Here is a 21990-nt window from a genome sequence, read left to right as displayed (position 1 = left end):
TCTTCTTTCTTACTTATTACCCTCCTACATACTGTCACTTGAAAAAAGCTTTAAAGGATGAGTCAGATATTAAGAACAATCAGATTATCTTCTCCCTTTTTTCTTAATTGACAGAGGGCCATATATTCCAAGCTATTTACAATTAGCCACATTAAAACAAGTAGGCACACAAGGTGCCTACTAAATTTTAAGATACATTTTTCTGTCCAGCTGCCTTGGGAATCACTGAGAAATAAATTTTAAAACAACGGTATCTATCTGCTTACTACAGCTACCACAGTGCATTTTGTTTTGTTGAATTCATCTAAAACTCGATTCCCACAAGTTGAGGCACCTGGCAACTCTTGTTTTTCTGAGTAGTGCTTTCAGGTCTTGCATGTCCAGTACAAGGTCTTTGCTAAAAGCACTCACTTGCTGTCATCATAGAATCATAGAATCATAGGGGTTGGAAGGGACCTCGAAAGATCATCTAGTCCAACCCCCCTGCCAGAGCAGGACCACCTAGAGTACATCACACAGGAAGGCGTCCAGGCGGGTTTTGAATGTCTCCCGTGAAGGAGACTCCACAACCTCTCTGGGCAGCCTGTTCCAGTGCTCCGTCACCCCCACAGTAAAAAAATTTTTCCTGATACTCACCTTGAACCTCCTATGCTCCAATTGGGTGTTCTGTAACTGACTATGGAAGAAATTATGGAATATTAAACAGGATCCTTTAAAATTAATTGGAAAATTCCTAAGTTATGGTTACAACTCCTTTACCTTCCAGAGCACAATTTAGGAACTTAATACTTTAGCAGAAAAGTGATCAGAGGACAGTGCCATTCTTTGCCCCTGATTGTTCAGTCAGTTTATCTTCCCTTGTAAATACATCACTGTGAGTTATGTCACAGTTCTTCATCTCAGCTGGGCGCCTGGAAAGATCACTATTATTTATTCCTGTCAGGTTCACAGACGTTTCACCTGAAACAAGTGTCTCCACCCTTCGTGCATGTTTCACGCCTCTACTGCCAAGCAGAAACACTGGCAGGTAATCTTGGTCAAAGGGAAGTTTCAGAGTCCTGATCTTTTGGCAGCTTCCTCAGGGCACTTTTCTTGTTCAGAAGTCAGCGGAATGGAAAAATGTTCCATTTCCAAATACCATATTAGTTATTTATGAATGCATCTATGCACAATAACTCTAGGTTTAGAGAAGAACATAAAATTCTCATTGACTAAAATGGGAATGCTGTTGCAATCATATACCTTTGTCTCTTCTGTGAAAGTAAAGCAAAAAGAGAATTCCTAATGAGTGCAGAGGAAGCTAGGCCAGGGTTGAGTTTTTCTGTCTCTGCTGTGTTTATTGAGTGCCTTCCATCCGTGCTGTAACACCTGTTCCAATGCAGAGAATGAGAAAGCTAATTTGACAATGTAGTCTCAAGCACAGCTTGATATGGCACAACAGATCAGCTCCTCCTCCACTGAGTCCTCATCCAACATCTAATTCCCACACCAGACCTTTTGCTGGCCTTATGCCCAGGACTGAATTTTACATTTGCATATTTAATCTGCATGTTTCAGGGCTGAAAACTTGCAGGCCGGATAGGACAAGTTAAACACTGTTGGCCATGTGCTGTTCCCAATTTGTGAAAAAATTTGCCCAGCCCTAAATACACTTAAAATGGAGAAATCAAATAATACCAACACGGCAACTCTTTTTTCTTTTTAAACATGTGTATTTAACAATTCTGATTTTCTTTTCTGTGGCAAAGCAGGGACTGGGTGCTACAGGTAAGCCCTTCAAAACATGATCACTTATACAATTAAACACTATTTCACCTACAGTTCTTACAGGTGCCTAGTTACGCATTCCAGTAAGCTGGCTAGAAAAGGTTAATGTTGAGTTTTCATGGCAGTTATGTGGGTTTTACACTCTAATATGCCTCTTCAAATCTCAGCATCCAATCTGAAAGTGCATATCTGGAATCTCAAGGGACATAAAGCTCGTACGGGCCACTGAAGGGTTACTTCTGTTGAAAAAAACAAGCCCAGGCAGGAATAACTTTCCAGAAGAAAGCAACTAATGATTCTTTTACACACTCTTATCTTCCTCCCTTAAATAACTCCTCTACAGATGCCTTGGCTATCACTTATCTTGGGATTGCAGACTGACCTGGATCTGCAAACAGCACCTTCACATAAGACATCACTTCCCTGAAGCTTTTGGATCCCACCAGCTTTGCCTGAGAAAAAGAGTGCCCAAGCCTCTTGTCTGTAGTCACACAAAGGTCCATGGAATGTAGATGAGATAATTTATTTTAAAGGGTCTTCACATCAACACTTGTAAATTAACTTTGGTCTTTGCCTGAAATGGATTAGGAAACATATACACAGTTCTTTCCGTGTGCATAATTATAGAGGCAGCAGCATCTTAATGGGACCATTTACGTCTTCAACCAGTATTAGTCAATGCTGGAGAGTAATAAACCCCACTTTGGAATAAACAGATTCCCAAAGATTAAAACATGTGGTTTAAAATCAGGAAGAAAAATAGTAAACATTTTAGTCTGCCTCTAGGTAAAGTCTCAGTCCTCTGTGTGTCTATATGATCTCAAAATAACAAAAATCAAAGACTATTTCAGTCTAGCCCTCCTCCCCCCCCCAAACTGCAGTCAGAAGTATTACTAATAGTTTTGTTGCTTTCCACCTGAATTTCCTTTCTTCATTAAGAGAACACCAGAGTGGCTGCTAATATCAATGCTCAGCAGTCTGTAAAATCTGTTACTATAAATAAGAAACTAACCCCACATCCTGGGAATTGCAAGCTTCCCCTTTCTCTCTGCTTCCTTCAACACATGCAGCTTAAACATATTCACTGCTAAAATAGTTTTAAAACTGCAAACATAAATGTCTGTTTTCTCTTCATTTCCTATGTATCTAACAGTTACACATTTTGTGTTATCTAGGTCTCTTGGCTTCAAAACAGCTGTTGATCAAGTCTTTTTTTTTTGCTCTTCATCCCCCATAGCATCCTCCTTTCTAAGTTGGAGAGAGATGAGTTCAATGGGTGGGCTGTTCAGTGGATAAGAAACTGGCTGGGTGCCCGCACACAGAGAGTGGCCCATAGCATCCTCCTTTCTAAGCTGGAGAGATATGGGTTCAATGGGTGGACTGTTCAGTGGATAAGAAACTGGCTGGACGGCCACACCAGAGAGTAGTGGTCAATGGCTCGACGTCTGGCTGGGCAAAAGTGACAAGTGGTGTCCCTCAAGGGTCCCTACTGGGACCGGTGTTGTTTAACATCTTCATCAATGACAGACAGTGGCACCAAATGCACCCTCAGCAAGTCTGCTGACGATACCAAGCTGGGTGGTGCAGTTGACATGCCAGAGGGACGGGAGGCCATCCAGAGGGACTTGGACAGGCCAGAGAGGTGGGCTCAGGTGAACCTCATGAGGTTCAACAAGGGTCCTGCACCTGGGCAGGGGCAACCAACATTACCAGTGCGGGCTGGGAGAGGACATGCTAGGGAGCAGTCCACTGGAGAAAGACTTGGGGGTACTAGTCAATGAGAAGCTGGACATAACCACCAATATGCAGCAGCAGTCCAGAAGGCCAATGGAATCCTGGGCTGCATCAAAAGAAGCGTGGCCAGCAGATGGAGAGAGGTGATCCTGCTGCTCTACTCTGCCCTAGTGAGACCTCCCCTGGAGTCCTGTGTCCAGCTCTGGAGCCCCCAGCACAAGAAAGACGTGGACCAGTTGGAGTGTGTCCAGAGGAGAGCCACAAAACTCATCAGAGGGCTGGAGCCCCTCTCCTGTGAGGACAGGCTGAGGGAGTTGGGGTTGTTCAGCCTGGAGAAGAGGAGGCTCCGGGGGGACCTTATAGTGACTTTCCAGTACCTGAAAGTGGCCTACAGGAAAGCAGGGGAGGGACTGTTCACAAGGGTTTGTAGTGACAGGACGAGGGGTAATGGCTTTAAGCTAGAAAAGGGGAGATTTAGGTTAGATGTTAGGAAAAAGTTCTTCAGTATGAATGTGATAGATCCCTGGAATAGGTTGCCCAGACAGGTGGTGGAGGCCCCATCCCTGGAGACGTTCAAGATAGGCTATGTGAAGCTCTCAGTAGCTTTGTCTAGTTGGAGATGTCCCTGCTTATGGCTGCGTGTTTTATCAGTTTAGTAAAAAGCAGATGAGGTAGACATTTCAATACAGAATACCTGTGTTCAGTAAAAATAGAGCACATTTTTCAGCCTTAAAAGGACATTCTACAGGACAATGTTTATAAACCTCATCTTACAGACCTTTCATACCCAGTAGTTCCGCCCAGAAGTACATTGAACATCTCATTCATCAGAAGCAAGTACAGACAACATACAGACATCATAAGAAAAACATTGTAAGCACTGTTCAAGCACTACACAATTATTTTCTAACATTGAAACACACAGTGTCATTTCCCAAAAAAAATAATGATAAAAGAGTGCAAAGCATATACTCAATTGTTATCCATAGATTAGGCAAGCCCCTTAAGGACGTAATGAGCTATGAGCTTTCAGGAAAAGACTGCTTGTTTTGCCATTGCATAGGAGATGCAGTAGAAACTTGCTGCAGAAGTATTAAGGAAGGGTAAGGAGAGTCCACGTCAAGCAAAATAAGGCAGACCAGGAATGTAAAATCTGTCTGAAAGTATTTAGTGTCATTTCATTCTCTCTGAGGCTGTCACTTCTTTGATGCTTGAAAAAGGGAAACACTGTGGTAGGCACAGCTCACTGTGTGAATAAGAGACACAGACAGCTCTGTCTTCCTTTGCATCACACTGTGTTGGTGTATTGTGCATTGTACTGAATTCTTAAAGAAAAGCATCTTTGCCAATGTCGGCAAGGTAGCTTGTCAATAAAAATCCAAATAAAACCAGATAACCCTTCTTACACTTGAAAAAGAAATGAGTTTTGTTTTTTTTTTTTTTTTTTTTGCCACTCTAGAATTTGCCTTGTGTGCACTTACTGTGGGGTTAGCAAAGGATGCAAATCAGAACTCTGCCTCTGTGTATAAATTTCCCTAGGACTATGTAATTTATTCTGTTATCAGGTCAGGATACGTATGCACAAATTAGCTGCAGGTTTTTCTTCTTTGCAAAGGGAACTTTGCAGAGGAGAAAGGTTTGGGATTGTGATTTGCTACAGCCTCTAGAAAAAGACTTCCATAGTATTTCCAGAAATGATTATTGGATTCTTTCTCTTTTAGGACAAAGAGGATCAGTAGGACTAGATCTTTTTAACATAAGGGACAGTTTGCCATGACAGAGCAGAGAAATATATAAAAAGAAATATAAACTTCTCAAGTAAATGATGTGCAAGCATAAACATCGACTAATTGTACTGATTTTTTTTTCTTGCTTCTATGTAAAATATTGATTAGAGATTTAAAAGAATGTTTCAATATCACAGCCTGAGCAGGTGTAAACTGAGGTAATTATTTGTAATTAATGTAACTATGTCATTTATCCCAGCAGAAAGATCTTTCTTTTGTGCATTTGTTTTACTTCGGGATACATACTGTCAGTTTTGTAAATTTAACTAAAAGGCTGTGGATTAACCTAATCTTTCATCCTAATTCTGAAAGCCCTTATAGAGAAATAAATCCTAATACTTAAAGAAAAGCTTTCCAGCATTGTTTAATAAGAGTTTCTATACAGATTAGGTAGTGATTCAGGATATGTTCTCAGACTCAGGATAAAGTGGTTTTGTTCTTTTGAACTGTACTGTGGAACTCAGAAGTTTGTAGCAGTGGCAAACAAACCAGAGAAGCATAGTATGAGAGCAAACTGGAACACACAGAAACTAACACAGCTTAAAAATGGTGGTGTGTCAGCATTTTCCATATATTGCTTATATAATGAAAATAAAAAGCAACAATTTCATTAAAAAGGTCAAGCAATTTACCTTGCACAACTGTGTCTTCTTTTCATAGTATGCGATCACAGGTTTTGATGCTTGGTAATAGCTTTCAATTCCTTCCTTGATGGTTTCGGCGTTATCAGAGTGCTGACTGCTCTGATTTCTCATCAGAAGGCGACTGCTCATGGTTTCTGGAGAGCAGTCCAGGGAGAACACAAGTTGTGGTTCCCCAATCTAGACAGAAAGAAAAACAGTAAACATTCAAACCACTGGCCTGGTAAAGATGATTTGGTATGGATAATTTTAAGAAGAAATGCTACCAAAAAAGTCACCAAGGAATTTATTAGCAAATTATTTCCTTATTTATCTATGCAGAAATTATGCTTATTAACAAACACCTCTCATTGTGGCTGTGCTTGATTGGGCTCTATGCAGACAAAGAAAAAAGATATGAACTGAAAAATTCTGGCTACTTGGACTGAAGACCGTCTGCTCATTATTTGCAACTGTTTGATAAAAGCTTGATGCAAACAGCACCGGACTCATGGAATGCTTGACACAGTTATTTTTCTAGCCTTTGCTTTATTGAATCTGTGAAAAGTATATCTTCATTCAGGGAGTGATAAACTATAGCTTAGAATTTTAAGAGGCAATAGAAGGAAATGTCCAAATTAAAGTGTGCTCACTTGAAACAGAAATGAGTAGCAGCAGACGGGCTCAGGGACACCATCAAATGCTTTTTATTGGGCATATTCACAGGAATGCATCCTATAAATTACCTTATGTCACACACTATTTTATGTCAATATTTGCAGTGTACCTCTACATCATTACTGCCTATAGCTTGAAGGAAGGATGTGATATATTTATCTTCGTTTTCAAATTGGTGAGTTATTCCCAAATTGTATGAGAAACACACCATATAGTGCTTTTTGGCCAGTGCCAAACTAGTCATAAGGGATAGTCTGCCCTTTTCTATGAAGAAAATAAATACAGATTTATTTATTTTTATTCCCAGGCCTTGGCAAAGGTAGTAAGTAATTGTCACTATCTACATTTTATTGTAGATATTGCAGTACTTCATGGGTGAAAAAGAACTAGCAAGAAAGAGCAAAATGTTCCTTATAACATTTTAGGAAAGAGCCCAAAGTTCTAAACACAAATCCCCATAATTATTTCCCTCAGATACTGAAAAATATATGTCATTTAGCAGGAAGCTTGCAATGTACTCTGTCATGCACCCTGCTTAGGCACAGCTCTCTCCAACTCAAGGTTCTGTCTGAGCAACAACTGTTGGGCTGAGGTAAAAGGGATAAACTCAACTCTATCAAGTAAAATAAAGGTGTTACAGGATCAGAGAAAAGTAATGTGATATTTTTTTCCATGCAGTTATGTATTAAATCCTTCAACGATGCTCTCAGGCTTTTTCTCATTCCTTCCCTTTCTAGCAGGGAACACTTTTCAGGACAGAGTGTGAAGTCATGAGAAAAGACAACTGTTCTTCACACTAGTGGCCATTAGAAATTCTTGCTTTTACCATGGCTACAGCAAAGAAAGTCTAAATGACTGATACATAGAAATTGGCATTGCTACCTTTGTTGAATGCCCTTAAAGGAAGAAATATTCTAAAAGTAAATATTTCATGTTAGGCCTTCTGCATTTGACTGAGGATGTCTGGATTATGTTGATCTTTCTACTACCTTAATGACTTTCTAAGAGACAGCTGAATCCAAGGGATTATGTCGGACAGTTCAATGACAGGCTTTTATCCATCCATTTTTTCCACACAGCTCAGAAAACATTAATGCTATTAGCAGCAGCAGTATTGGGTCTGGAGATTAAAAAAGTCAACAAAGCAGATTTAACAGTGCAAGAGACTTAGATCAAGAAGCTAAAAAAGATGTGGGCTTAATCAATGATTTAAACATTCTTTTTGTATAATTGGTCTAGTTGGACTAGGATGGTGAAAAGTTATTTCCTCACAGTTCCACATAAGGAATTCAATAGTCTGTTCTAAATTATAAGAGAGTAAATGAGGAACAATTCCTTTCATCAGTTATAGTCATATCATCATCTTATGATGAGGATACAAATGAGTCTGCTGACAGATAGGATAAGATAATAGTATCTTCTCTGACAGATTTGGTCTGATTTGCTTTTGAAAAATCTTCATGGTTGTCCTAAAAGTTTCAATGTTGCTATTCTCTGGAATTCAAAAATGTAACAGAAATGTCATTCTTCCAAGTAAAAAATTGCAAGAGGTAAAAGTAATGCCCCATCACACATTACAACACTTTTACTACTGTTTGTTTGGGGTTTTTTTAGTTACTGTTTTCCTGACACAATTTAGCTTAAACAATGCATGCTGTGGGGACATCTGCAGGAAGCCTAACAAGTCTAATATATTTGGTCTTTACTCTGTCTTATTGGGTATCTTCCACTTGGTGATGTGGAACTTATAATTTAATATTGTTTTCTACTTCTCACCTAGCAGAAAGGCTGAGGAGGGAACAGAGACATGCGGTTGTCTAGAATTATGGCTAGGTAAAAGTAAAATTATAACATGGAAAGGAATTTGGTAAAACTATCTGGAGAGTAAGCTGTTTCTACATAGCTAATTCTGTTTAGGGCTATCAAGCTCTTAAGTATAAGCACTATTCCTGATGTCTTCTAAATAGAACAGCTCTTTGTTAACAACTATAATGCTTTCTACACAGCATGTAGATTTCTAGCGTTATTCATTTGCACTTTGCTGCCACTAATTAATAAAGCCTGATGTCTACCTCTCCTCATTCAATTATAATGTAGGAAGAACTTCTCATCACCCTTTAGAAAGAACTGCAAAGCATTATCTCAATAATGACTCATCTCAAAGAACTTCACAGACTTACTGAACAGCTTACAGCCAGCCAAGTTCATACTTGAAAACTGAAGCGGGTACATGGATGCAAGAGGGATGACTTAGCACATTTTAAATTGTCCCTTGGGGACTTGGGGGGCCTTGTATTTTACTCCTGTCACGAACCAATGAAAAATCACCAATTTGCAAGGTGCAAATGTCAAAGGCAGCTCAGGACTACAGGATCTTTTGCTGCTACAGTGTCTACAGGAACTGAAATGGGCTATGCTTTTGTACTGGCTTTGTTTGCCTAGCAATGGACACTCCAATCTCTAAGTCCTACTTTGTAGTGTACACCAGTGCTCACAGGACATGACAGGTATGGCTTTCAGCACTGCTGAAACAGTTCCTCCTCCTAAACAAAATGAAAGAAATCTCCAGTGTCTTTTGAATAGTCTGTGGTATTTTAGTAAAGGAACTAACAGATCAACATTTCTGTGAATGGCTTCTATAGCAAATCATGGGGCCCATCATTTTGTCAAGTTTCTAATGCCTAAATCTTGCGAGGCTTTTGTAGTAATTAAATAAATAAAGCAGCTAAATTTTCAGGGAAAAAACATGATTCATTAAAGTTTTGTTACCATTACCGTTTGTGGAGTGTACCACAATAGCATGTATACTTAACTATTCCCCCTAGTTTACCACTTCTTTTCTCCTAAACCCTGGCAAATCCACTCATAGGGCTTATAGAGAGTACTTTCTGCAGCTTGAGAAATGAACAGCTGAGACTTCTCAGTAGGTCTTAGTACATACTGAGGAAATTGATAACTCTCTGAACTGCCACAGAGTCACTTGAGAACTCTTTATGGGTATACCACCTGTTACTCATCACAAAAATCTGTGTTTTGATGTTTCAAAGTGGGAGCAAGCTTTAGCAGTGTTAAGATACTAGCTGTGAAGATACGTTCTTTCATGAACCTACATCAAAGAGTGCTTGATGGGATTTTCATATTAACTATGGCAGTCATTCAATAGAATTAGAAAAATGATTCTAAAAATGGTGCTTTCCACCAGATGTGAATTGTTTCTGGCTTATCTTAAATTTGGGTAAAATTAGCCTTTACTTCTCCTGGTATTACAGAGTCTGTATAGGTGAGGGCAAAAGCTGGAGCTGCTTTATTAACAGGGTGACCAGCAGCACAACACTGTTGGATTGGCTCTGTACAAGTCCCTGTTGCAATCAGCTAAAGATGGAGACATCATCAGAAGAATCATCAGAAGTAGAGTCATGTCTTAATAGGAGTTATAATAGCATTACAATTATATGGTCACCTTGCTCTCAAACTCTTCTGCTTCTTTCAGCTCCCGGGGATATCCATCTATCAGGAATCCTTTTGTGTCCCCCAGCCTGGAAACTATGGCTTCCTTCAGTAGCTCTAGGACAATACCCTGCATTGGAAAGAAAGGAAGTTACTTGGTTAATTAATAAAAGATTGCTACCTTTGTTTGTTACACTGACTTTAGTCCTATGCTCTTGAGAACTGCCTTGCTTTGCTTAAAAGCAGGTCCTGTGAATGCAGATGTTTTTCTTGTCCTGTAGGAGCAGGGCAACCTACTTTTTCTACTCTCAGGACCAGCTCTGCTACACAAATCTAGTCTTGCAACCCATCCAAGAGTTCCCAAAGTGTTCTCTAGATAGCTAGGAATATTTCATAGTTTCAGAAATTAATGTTAATACTTGTGAAACTTTGGAGTACTGCTGCAGCATTTTCCAACCTGACTGCATTGTGCTATGTCACTGATGTAATTATATTACATGGAAAGTGATAAGAGACCCTACTTGACTAAACACACTGAAGAGCAAAGCAATCAAAATCAAGACTCAGCACAGCCTTTAGTTTCCCCTGAGCAGCACTTTCCAGTATCTTTCATTAACAAACACATCTTATGATGCAGTTGCTGAAGACCCACCAAGAGTTGGGGCTGTGGACTTGCCCTGTAAAAGTCAAGTCCAGCTGAGAACAATACACTCTGTCCTCATAGTCCCCATTAAATTGCAGTCCAGCTACTCTGGGATGTCAGCCAACTCTGCAGGAAACTGCTGCAGGTATTGTAAATTAGAACAGTTGCCAGGAGGACCAACACTGAATCTGAAATGTGAAGCTATAAAATGGACATCAAGTTTCTGTTTCCTGTACTTACTCTTACATTTTGCAATGCATAGCGCAGCACCTGCCTCACTGTATTTCATTACTAATTTGTTGCCTATGTGAGCCTGAAATGTAAAGAAATACTGGCATAGAAAAGGGAACGAGGTGACACAGATCTGGCAAGAAGGAAGCTTCTCCCTCAAGTTGCAGATTGATTTTACTCAAGTGGGAATCATCATGTCTAGTTCTTCTTTCCACCAATTTAGACAATCTACCTACCACTACCTTTGTTTACCCATCAAGACTCCAAGTAAAACTATCACTTACACCAGGCACAGGTTCACCATATTCCATAAGGTCCTTGATCAATTTACTTCTCTCTGATAATGTTGACAGCTCATTTTGGAGAAGATCACCAGTGGACAGGTGAGTAAATCCGTATTTCTTGGCTAACTGTTCACATTGGGTACCTTTGCCAGAGCCAGGCCCACCTTTGTGAAGGAAAAACATCTAGAATTAGAAAAGAATAAATATCTGCCTTTTCTCAAACTATAGCAACCAAGAAAACAGGAGGGAGTTGATAAGACTCCTATTTTGCAGTTTTTTTTTTTTTGCAAGGACACTCCATGCAGGAGAACAAATTATATACTTCCCTTCTGATACACTACACTGCTGACTCAAAAATGTGTACTGAAGTCAAAGGAGTCACAGCACTGTGAAATCTCTTGCAGAAAAGAACCTGTTCCAACAACACCATTACCATGTAAAGGAAAAAACATGAAACAGGCATCCAGTGGGGAAGGGTATTTGACTTAGTATACATTCATCTTGATAGCTGTAACAAATACAAGCAAACTCATGTTCACTCCATCCTTGTGCAGGAAACATTTTGCCCCATTTATGGAATGGAAAAGTATAGGCAAAGAGATAGTGAAACCTGCCTCTGTTCTGTGGGACACACGTAGGTGTGCTGTAAATCCTTGTGCACTGTCTTACACGTAGGAGTAAAATTTCCCCATGCTTGCACCCTTTCCCTTTGAGCTGGAAAGCTCTCACACACTGGCATGTCTGACAAGAACCCAGAGCCAGATACTGAAGCTGCTAAATGCTGATGTAGGCACTTGCAGCTGCTCCCCCACCCTAACTCACCACAGCTCTAGGCTGGGTGCTCATATCTCCAGAGGGCCTATGAGGAGACAGAGAGGGTGGGAGGGGAAGGGCAGTGACTCAGGTGCATGCTGCAGGTGTCCTGTTAAAAAAGGCACCTCAAGCCTTCCTGCTTTCTCCAACAGAAGAGCTACTAATGCTTTAAGAATGCAAAAACTTGTCTCTCCTGGATGCCTCTGGAAAGTGTCCTTTTTCTGGGGCCATCTTAGGGGCTTGGGATACCTCCTTGCTCTGCAGGTGCTGGCATTGCCCTATCCCACCTCCTCCAGGGAGATGGCTGCCTTTCCTTCCTCAACCTGAAGGCCAACCCTGTGAAATATCAAAGACCTCCTCAGTTGCTTGCAGGGTGGCAGCAGCCACCCCAACCCAGCGGGAGAGATGAGCAGCCCATGGAAATCGCTGGAAGCTGGTGCAGCTGAGGTGAGTACCCCAAGGAGGGCTGAGGGGTCATTTTGGTGCCAGGGGTGGGGGAGCCCTGGGAAGCAAATTTCCATTGTGACCAGTACCAGGATTTGGGGAGAAATTTCAAGGTATGTAGCAGCATTTTTACCATCTTTGATGGATCTATTCAGATGATCTACTGCAGTAGGAGGTAATTATACCCTTGCAGGGAGACAGTACTCAAAAAACAAATGAAAATGCAATGCCAAGATTAAAAAAAAAAAAAACAAACAAAAAACAAAACAAGCCCCTCTTTTTAGTGAATTTTTTTAAGCACATGACTTGTGTATTTATCAACTGTTGGGGCTTGCAAATACAAATACACAGCTCTATTATATGGATTTAAGATGCTAGAAAATATGTGGTTTTCCTTTTTGTTTATCTTTCTGTGACCAAATACAGGAATAACATGTTCACAATAGCGTGAATCTGGCACCCTCTCCTCCTGACTTGAACTTTCTTCTAACTTCGCATTCAATTTAATTTAAGAAATAATTGCCCTGGAGCATATAATTTTCAGAGAAGTTACATTACTGTAGCTGAGAATAAAAATTTGGTAATAAGGTAGTAGCACCAAAGGAATAGTTTTGCCTCCTCTGACCGAGGGTCTTTTACTTCAGCTTCACAAAGTCAATTATCAGCCCATGGTGTGAGAATCGCACTTGCGCTACAATTTTAGCTAGAAATATCTTTGTCATGGTCTCACTTTCTTGAACAGTGATGTGGTTTTCTATTGCTTTAATTAGAAGTACTTTATTCTTTTATAAAAAAAGAAAACCACTGACTGAAAGAAAAGAAGGAATCAATAAGAGTGGCTACAAAGAAATAGATGCAGAGAAATTATAGGGAAATCATGTGTAGTAAGACTGTTAAATATCTGTAGTGACAATTAGCTTTATTTCTGGACTCTTAGTGTTTTAGCATAGTAAGTTTGCATGTGCATGTGCTTGTTTACACATTGTCTCCTGGCCTCAAGTATACTAGCAGTGCAGTAATTTCATCCTTTCTATTTGGTTTGTGTATATACACAGTATCAAAAACAAACAAACCTAGAAAGATTACTTTATTCTGTTTCTTATATAACTCTTTCTCCCCTGATTGTAGAGCTGAAACAAAAATTTAGTATATGAAAGGACATTATAAAATACTCTAGATCTCTTTTTAGAAATAACACTACAATAATAATTTTTGGTTGTTTAGCAGGTAAATATCCAGAAAAAGTTGTGTTTCCATAATACCTTTATCTGTTATTTTAAAAGAGAATGCTGTTGAAATTACACACTATGCAAGGCATAATGAGAATTGCTGTGCTTGCAGAACATTAGTTTTTTGTAACAATGTATTTTTTATAGAAGAGTTTCAACAAAGCTGAGATTAAAATGCTGAACTCTTTAAAGAGGAAAATACATAATTAAATAACATTTATGTGCTGAAAATGGCAATTTTTATGACCACTGCTATTAATTTAGTATAATTTGATGAGTAGCAAAGCATCCTACTGCTTGACAAATGTATATGACCCACTTTACAAGTCTTGTGTTTTCTTATCAACGCATGAGACTGCAGTTCTTGCTTGACCTGTCCTGAAAACAGGCTGAATGCCCCCAGGAAATTCAGCATTGAGAGCTGAACACATACTTGGCATTTACACTGGTATTGATTTACACGCCTGAAGTTCAAGTATTAGTTAATGTCTTGACTCATTCTGAAGGCCGGTATTTAATGTGAGTGAAAAAGAGTTATTTAGGTGGGAATGAACACTAATTAGATACTTCCTTTCTGCTCAGGGTATATACTTAAAGGGCTGCTACGTAAGCCACTTTCAAAAGCAAAATAACTGTGCATTTACAAGGCTTACTGTCAATTTGTAGTGTTGCAAAAATTGTATTACCTTATTTTAGGGGTTCTCTTTATTAAATCTATGCATTTCTTAAGAGAAAAAAATAATAACTTACTTTAAGAAAGTATATAAGGAATGACAGCTCCATATAAAATATAATGGAAAATGACACATACATTTTCCATTAAGAAGGGTTTGCTTCAACTTTTTAGGCTGTACTTTAAAAGAAAAAAATCTTGAGGCACTGAAAAAAATAGACATTCTCCCAATGGCTCAATCATTAGGAGGAGGAAAATGTCCCCACTTTTATTGTGAAGGTGTAAGATTCTTTGTGAACACTGTCATTTTTACTATGTGCTGTCATCTGCCTACATTCCTTTTGGAAAAAGAATTGTTACCCAGAGACAGACTGATTCATGGTAACCTCTAATTCAGATTAGTCATGTTGTCTTCCAATTTCATATATGACGTGAAGATAAAGAGTTAAAACATAGGAAATGGCCAGAGGAATTATGAGCGTGCTGTGATCTGTAGGACAATATAGAAGAACTATCAGCAGGTTCTTCTGTATCATGCTAGTGTTGCTAAGTGCAGTACATCTTGCTTTAAAGCTCATTTGTTTACTTAATAAAAAGTCACAAATTAAGAAATTAAGCTTTTTTTATCAACCAGATTATTCTTGGAAGCTGAATCCTTTGTGTGTTTCTTTGTGCTTTCTGATACAGTAAGCAAGTACTTGGAACCAGGGTACTAGACAGAGCATAGAAATTAAATGCAGTTCTGTATATACTGCTTTTTTGTAGGCCAGGCTGGGTTAAAAGGTCTATGACCTCAGCACAGTCTTCCCTCCCATTATGTTGATTCAGCTGTGTATGAAACTGCTTAAGGGTGGTTCTGGTAGTGCTGTTGACTTAGGTGGTCACCTTTCCCCATATAATTATGAACTGCAGAAATGCTTCTCAGAGAGAGCTTCATAGGAATAAAAAAGAGCGGCCTCAGTGGGTAGGGAGAAATGACACCAGTCCAAGCAGCACTTTTGAATGTTTAAGTGCAGCCTGCCTTAGATCAGTGAAAGATCCCTGTTTAAGAAATCAAGTCTCTTACACCTGCTCTCCCTCATGCTCTAATTCCCAACAGCCTATGGAAGACTGCAACCCTAGGCATGTGATTCCAATGTACTGGTCTGGCCTAGAGCACAACATCACAAGCAGATAAATTAATGATGCTAGAGGGAGCTGGGATTGCCACTGCAAGTGAACAGGGACAGGAACAAGCAATATGAGCAGTTCATGAACCCGCTTTGCTGCCAGAAATATTAATAAAACAGAAGTGTCATGTAGACAGAATGGGATGTCTCTACTTTAAACTTGCCAAATCTATATAAAAATACCATGAACATTTACATAAAATGCCAGTAGCAGGATTTACAGGAGTCTCAACACTCATTTTAAAATGCTTCAATTTATAGCTTATTTTCATAATGAGTATCATCCCTGTATCATGGAAAAGTGCTTGCAGGGGAAACATAGTTCCACAATGGAGCTTCAGAGGTCAGCACTGAAATGAAAAAAAAAAAACAAAAAAAAAAAAACAAAAAACCATAGTCAAGCTATCCTGATAATCAAGCTATGACTTTGAAGGACTTGATCAGTTTGATAATTCTATCAATGCTACTTGGATTATTTATACAAATAAAAGTAATCCTTAGCTTCAGAATATGTCACCTGAAGGCTTCTCAATAGCATTTCATCTGTTGTTCACATATAATTTTAGTCTGAGTAAAACCATATAGAAATGGTGCTATTATTTTAAAAAAAAAATCAAACACCCAAACACCTCAACGTGTCCTTTTCTGAAAGGTTATTTTCAACAGAAAACAACTTGGAGTATGTGTTGTCAGTGATGTGGTGTCCTGGGAAGTCACATGAAAAGTCAGTATACTTGTCATCCCTCTTGAAGAAAACAGAGTTCATTTCAAAGTAAGTCAAAGAAAGCAGCCTTCATCAGCTTCTACAGCTAGGGATTGGACTGATGGGGTTTTTAATTACCCACACTGCTCATCCTATGCCTCTCTGATTGTAGAAGGAACTGCTACACAGGCACTCTAGCATAATTTAGATTGGAAGGCACCTCATCTGGCAAAATCCTCTACTCAAAAGCACGGGTAAATTTAAGTTAAATCAAGTGGTTCAAGGTCTGACATATCTTGGACAAATACAGAACTTTGGGGCTTGTGATTTTTTTTTTTTTTTTGTATGCACAAGAAGCTAGTGTCTGCAGCTGTAATAATGTAATACCTGTAAGTGTAGGTGGTGATAATATCTTCAGAGCGTCAGCCTAAAAGCTGGTCCTACACTGTGCTTAAACCATTATCAGCTCTGGCTCATCAGCAAGAATATGACAAGTATTCTGCAGAGGAAATTAATTACACTGGCTAAGTTTTAAACACCACATTTATGAGTAAGTGGAGAGTTTGTTGCTGATCCAAAGTACAGAAAGATTCCTGAAAACTTTGTGCTTCAGTTTCAGCCTCAACCAAAGCCAAATGTGGTTATGTAGAGGACGGGGGGGATAATGTTCCTATAGCTTTCTTATGTATGTCAATTTTCTGGATGTGCTATAGGGTATCACATTAGTTAAGAATGTCAATACCATATATTGTTCAGTGTGGTTAAGATTTTACTTTTCATGTTACTATGACAAAGTTTTGGATTTTTTGGTGGTGATTTTTCATTTGTTGTGTTTTTATAGTGACTGGCAATAATTACATAAGTTTTCGAATATTAGAGCATCCCCCAAATTTGTCTTTGCACCTCTAAGATGTTCTGTTTTTTTCCCCCTGACCTTTATTTTACAGGCCAAATTTAACTTGATTTTGCCTCTTTTATTACCCTGATGTTATCTCTCCTATTTTTGACTTGCTGGTTCTATGTCTCTGTTTGCTGTCTTGATAAAACATTAATGTTGTTGCTTAGTTAATCCAAGTTGACTGTTATTCTAATTAATTCCTACATAAGCTCTAATGTAAATCTTTGATAATTAGATTTTTTTCTTTCCCTTTTTGGACAATTTTCAAGGGAAATTACTGTGGGGAGGAAAATATTTGTTTTTTTCCTTTGCCATATAAACAGTATCTTGCCAGTTATGGTAGATGGTGCATTTATTTCAATTAGTTTGCAAACTACATCAAACACACATCTTTAGAATGCTAGTTTTATAAGCATCTTATTATTTCCTCATGTATACATCTAATGAGTAAGCACTCTGAAAGACACCTGAGACCAAGACAGTTTTTTTTTTTTCTATTTAAGTATCTACAGCAGAACTCTCCAAACCGTATTCTCTGCTTTCTTTCTAGTCAAGGTATCATAGGCGGAATGTTCCGAGTGCTGTCTACTGCAATGGAGTACTTGGCCAACAAGAATTTGTGGTGCTTTTTTTTTTTCTTTTTTTTCTTTCTTCCCTCCCCATACAGTTTTGTTCTGCTCCTGTGAGGTTTCTTGGAAGCCTTCTTTTGTCCTTGTACAATTCACAGTGATCAGACTTCAGCTCTTGACTGACATGTAAGATAATCTTACTGCCTAGGCCAACGGTAGGCGTTTGGCCAGTGTTGACTCACGTGTACTCCAGGTTATAACAAGTGATTTGGGCATGTCTAGCTGTCTGAGAAGATCATAAGGAAAAAAGGCCATTCCAACATAGCACCAAGAAATCTCTCTCAGGGAAACAGTATTTACCTTTACTACCTAGATGGAGTAAGCCAAGATTTTGCAGTCAAATGACCAACTGTTAGCGTCTCATGTTGGCCACCAAAAAAAAAAAACAAACCCAAACCCAACAACAACCACAACAACAACAACAACCAAAAAAAAAAAACAGACCCAGAAATCCCAGCATGTGCTAGAAAGTCTGATATGGATTTAAGAGAAGTGAATCAATAGGGAAAAGGTGTGTATTAAGTTTTAAGCTGGATGATGGCTAGTAGATGGCCTATAAAAATAATAAACTAAAATTAAAACCCACCGTTTGAAAAAGAAAGGGCAATCCAGAGGCAGATGAAAAATATGCCTTACCATTGACAACTTCAGAGGCAAAATTCTGTGAATGCCTTCACTTAAAAAAAAAAAAATCAGCATTTGTACAAGCCCAAACATAATTTTCCAATACAATATGTGAGGCAGAGAGAATGAAAATTTAACACTGTAGTGAACAGCAGGAAGATGTACTTCAGTAAGCATGGAATTGTCTGCTGAAAGGCTGAAAATTAAGTGTTGTGCCTTTTCTCTTAAGAAAAGTCTCCAATGAACATTTCAGTAACCTAATTATACTTTTCCAAACACAAAACATCCACCATAGGTTTGGAATAAATTGAATCAACTTGTATTTGGTATAATATAGATGAGGTAAAAGCACAACATGGAAACATGCTATTTTTACACAGAAACCTTTAGGTTGGAAGGAATTCTGGGCGACCTGTTCCAGTGTTTGGCCACTCTCCAGGGTTTGACCACCCTCACCTTACAAAAAGTGTTTTCTGACATTGAGATCAAATTCTGTGTATTTGAAGTTGTCCTAATTTTCTTTTGCCCTGTCGCTGGGTATTACTGAGAAGATTCTCATTTCCTCATCTTCATTCATTCCCATCAAGTATTTATATGTTTAGATAAGATCCCTAGAGCCTTCTCTTCTTCAGGCTGGAGTCCCAGCTCGCTCAGCCTCTCCTTATATGAAGGATGCTCCTGACCCTCAAACATCTTTGTGGTCCTGCTCTAAACTTGCTTCAGGAAGTCATTATCTTACTTCCACTGGGGAGCCCAGACTGGACACATTACTCCAGATGTATCCTCATCAGTGTTGAAAAGGGAGGAAGGATCACCTTCTTCAGCTTGCTAGTATTGGAATATTTTTTGATGCCTCCTGAATTACGAATGAAACTTCCATTCATTTATGACTAAATTCAGAAGTAGGAAAAATGCACAAAGTGACTTTAATGTAAAATTACCCATGTTTGGGTATGTCTCCTTAGGTCCTTAGAAATGTGGTGTTTCTGCTCTGTTCTGTTGAGCAGTTCTGAAAAACTCTGCTTGATACAAAAGCAATTATTATTTCCAAGTAATAGTACAAAGCTTTAAGCTTAAACTTGTGTATCTTCTGGTTATCATTTGTTTTAAAAGGCTGTTCAAGGTTCATGCTAATTACACTGGTCACATTATATAATAATGGGCATTAACAGAGTGCTTTTCCCTGTGGACTTCCAGAAAAGCAAATATAAATTAAACCTTCAACCTGCAAAGCCTTGGTGTATGCTAAACATCATGCATGGTGACTAGTTCAGTGACTTTTTAACAGCATGTTGAGCACATGCAGAATCAAAACCTGTACTTACAAAAGTTGTTTCAGAAAATAAGTGAAGAGACTTGATGTTTTTCCACTAAACATCAAAATTCTGCCTTATAAATACAATCTAGTAACATTTTAACTAATGCTGGTGAGGCAACTTTGCTGTGGGACATCACACAACACTACTGTAATTGCACAAGCACTGAGGTCATTGTGAATATGTTCACAACTAAACATACCTCCTGCTCTGAGCCATTGTTAGCATGGTCAGACCCAGCTTAATAACATGATATTAAACACTAACCTCCTTTCAAAAGACTAAACTAGTTTGTAGTGTAAATACTCTTAACCAAACGGTTCCCCTAAACTTAAAAAGAAATCCCATATTTGCAATCAAAAGTAAATAACAGAGGAATTTTTCACATGTAGTAGTTAAATTAGGAAAGATACTTACCAAAAACAAAAATTATGTTCGATTTCCTCAGCTCTTCTGAAAAGTCTAAAGTGAAAATAAAAATTACTTAGCTGGCAAAAGCTATGAATTTTCATCTTAGCTACTTTCCACACAGAATTGCGGAACACTCATGCAAGGTGATCTGATTTTACTAGACTTACTTCCTACTATAGTCTTCTGGGTTCCAAAAGGAGTTACTATCCACAAGCCTATTTCTCTTCTAGTTTCATAGCTATCACTGCACATATGACACAAATATTTTACCTGAGAATTAAAGCGTGCACATACACATCAGTTCTTTAGAAAAGAAAAGGGGGGAAGAAAGAGAAGCAGATGCATCTTGATATAATGTGCCTCCTGAGCCATTGTATTTTTCTCTGAATGTTATTATAATATTAATTGTTAGAGAAGTTTGTATGCATGCCATTGAGATTTTATATTTGGTGCACATCATCTGAGATGCAGTCTTAAATTCCTTCAAGCCTCAAGTTCAACCAAATAATAACTTTCTTAACTGAAATCCAGGTATTGCTGTCATTTTAGCACCAAAACTACTGTATGTACTACAGGTTTGCCTTTTACTGAAATTGTATTGTTAAAACAAACTGTTCTTTCTAGTCTGAGTCTGCCATTTGCCTGATTATATCAGTACAGAGGGCAATCTTGCACCATCTGAGCCTGCTGGAATTTTATGACATCTTTGACCTAATGACTTAATCATAAGACACTTTAATTTACCTCATATAATTTTGGTTTTTACCAATACATTTATTATTACATAATATCATTACCCATAAAAGGTTGTGATAAACCCTTTCATTCCTCTTAGACTCTTAGCAGCTCATACTTTCAAACAAACTTTTCATAAGTGCTAATTACTGAAAACACCTATGGGATCTAATACTGGTAAACAGTAATATTTTCTAATAACTTTGGATCTGCTGGCCTGAAGAGTGTAGAAATCTTTTAAAAGCTTTAATTTACATTCAAAGAGAATCAATGATAAAATCCTTTGAGACATAACACTCACAACATCAATAACTTGATTTCACTTTACCTTCTAAGTAAATACAATTCTATTTAAATACAAGGCACAATCAAAGTTTTCAAAATTATATGACAAATGACACTGCAGAAAACTCACCTCCTGTGCTCTCATAACCAGAAAAACTTGACTGATCTTCATCCTGTTAATTAAACAATTGACAAATTGAAATGGATATTCTGTGTAGTTTGCACTGCTCCTTATATGCGCTTATCTGTATGTCTGATCTCCATATTCTAACCTCTTAATTTTGATCTATGTTGAGCTACGGTTAATAAAGTCAGAGAAATGCTGTTAGTACTGTTTCAGGTGGTAGAACATGAGCTCAGGGAACCCAAGGTAACTTGAGTTAACTGGCCTGTGTTGCTTTTGAAAGGAACAGCTTTTTCACTGTCCAACTGCACATTACAGTATGATATGTAAGCAGTGTGCATGCTTAATTGTTTCCAAAATACATATGGTACAATAAGCTGTCATGAATGGAAAGGCAATACTGGAGTAAGTTCTAGAAGTGAGCTACAACATAAAGATGAAATATGAACTTGAACGTGTTTACCTTCAGAATGCAACACAAGCTACAAGTTGTTTACAGAGGCTGCAAAACTACGAGGAGCGGTTGCACCAGGGAAATGGGGAACTTTGCAGGGCTTTTTTTCCCCTGATACTTAGAAACATAGAATGGTTTTGGTTGGAAGGTACCTCACAGATCATCTAGCTCCAAACCCATGCCATGGGCAGGGACACCTCCCACTATACCAGGTTGCTCAAAGCTCCATCCAGCCTGGCCTTGAACACTTCCAGGGAGGGGGCATTCACAATTTCCCTGGGCAACCTGTTCC

The 21990-nt window shown here is 38.6% G+C and overlaps 1 protein-coding gene across 1 annotated transcript in view; it reads right to left on the bottom strand.

Moving 5' to 3' along the window:
- The window catches only part of AK5 (adenylate kinase 5), an 89884-nt gene that overhangs the window by 2439 nt on the left and 65455 nt on the right, over window positions 1-21990 (bottom strand). Inside the window, exons 8-12 of the mRNA XM_008941859.1 lie at window positions 21251-21293; window positions 20107-20151; window positions 11192-11355; window positions 10047-10163; window positions 5921-6109 (exon numbers count right to left, since the gene is read on the bottom strand). Of these exons, the coding sequence (XP_008940107.1) occupies window positions 5921-6109; window positions 10047-10163; window positions 11192-11355; window positions 20107-20151; window positions 21251-21293 (558 nt within the window). The remainder of the gene's footprint in view (window positions 1-5920; window positions 6110-10046; window positions 10164-11191; window positions 11356-20106; window positions 20152-21250; window positions 21294-21990) is intronic.

This window comes from Merops nubicus, unplaced genomic scaffold (assembly GCF_000691845.1).
Source record: "Merops nubicus isolate BGI_N331 unplaced genomic scaffold, ASM69184v1 scaffold20066, whole genome shotgun sequence".
Classification (NCBI taxonomy): Eukaryota; Metazoa; Chordata; class Aves; order Coraciiformes; family Meropidae; genus Merops; species Merops nubicus.
Note: the sequence above shows the minus strand (reverse complement) of the source record. Positions and strands in the feature narration are given on the sequence as shown.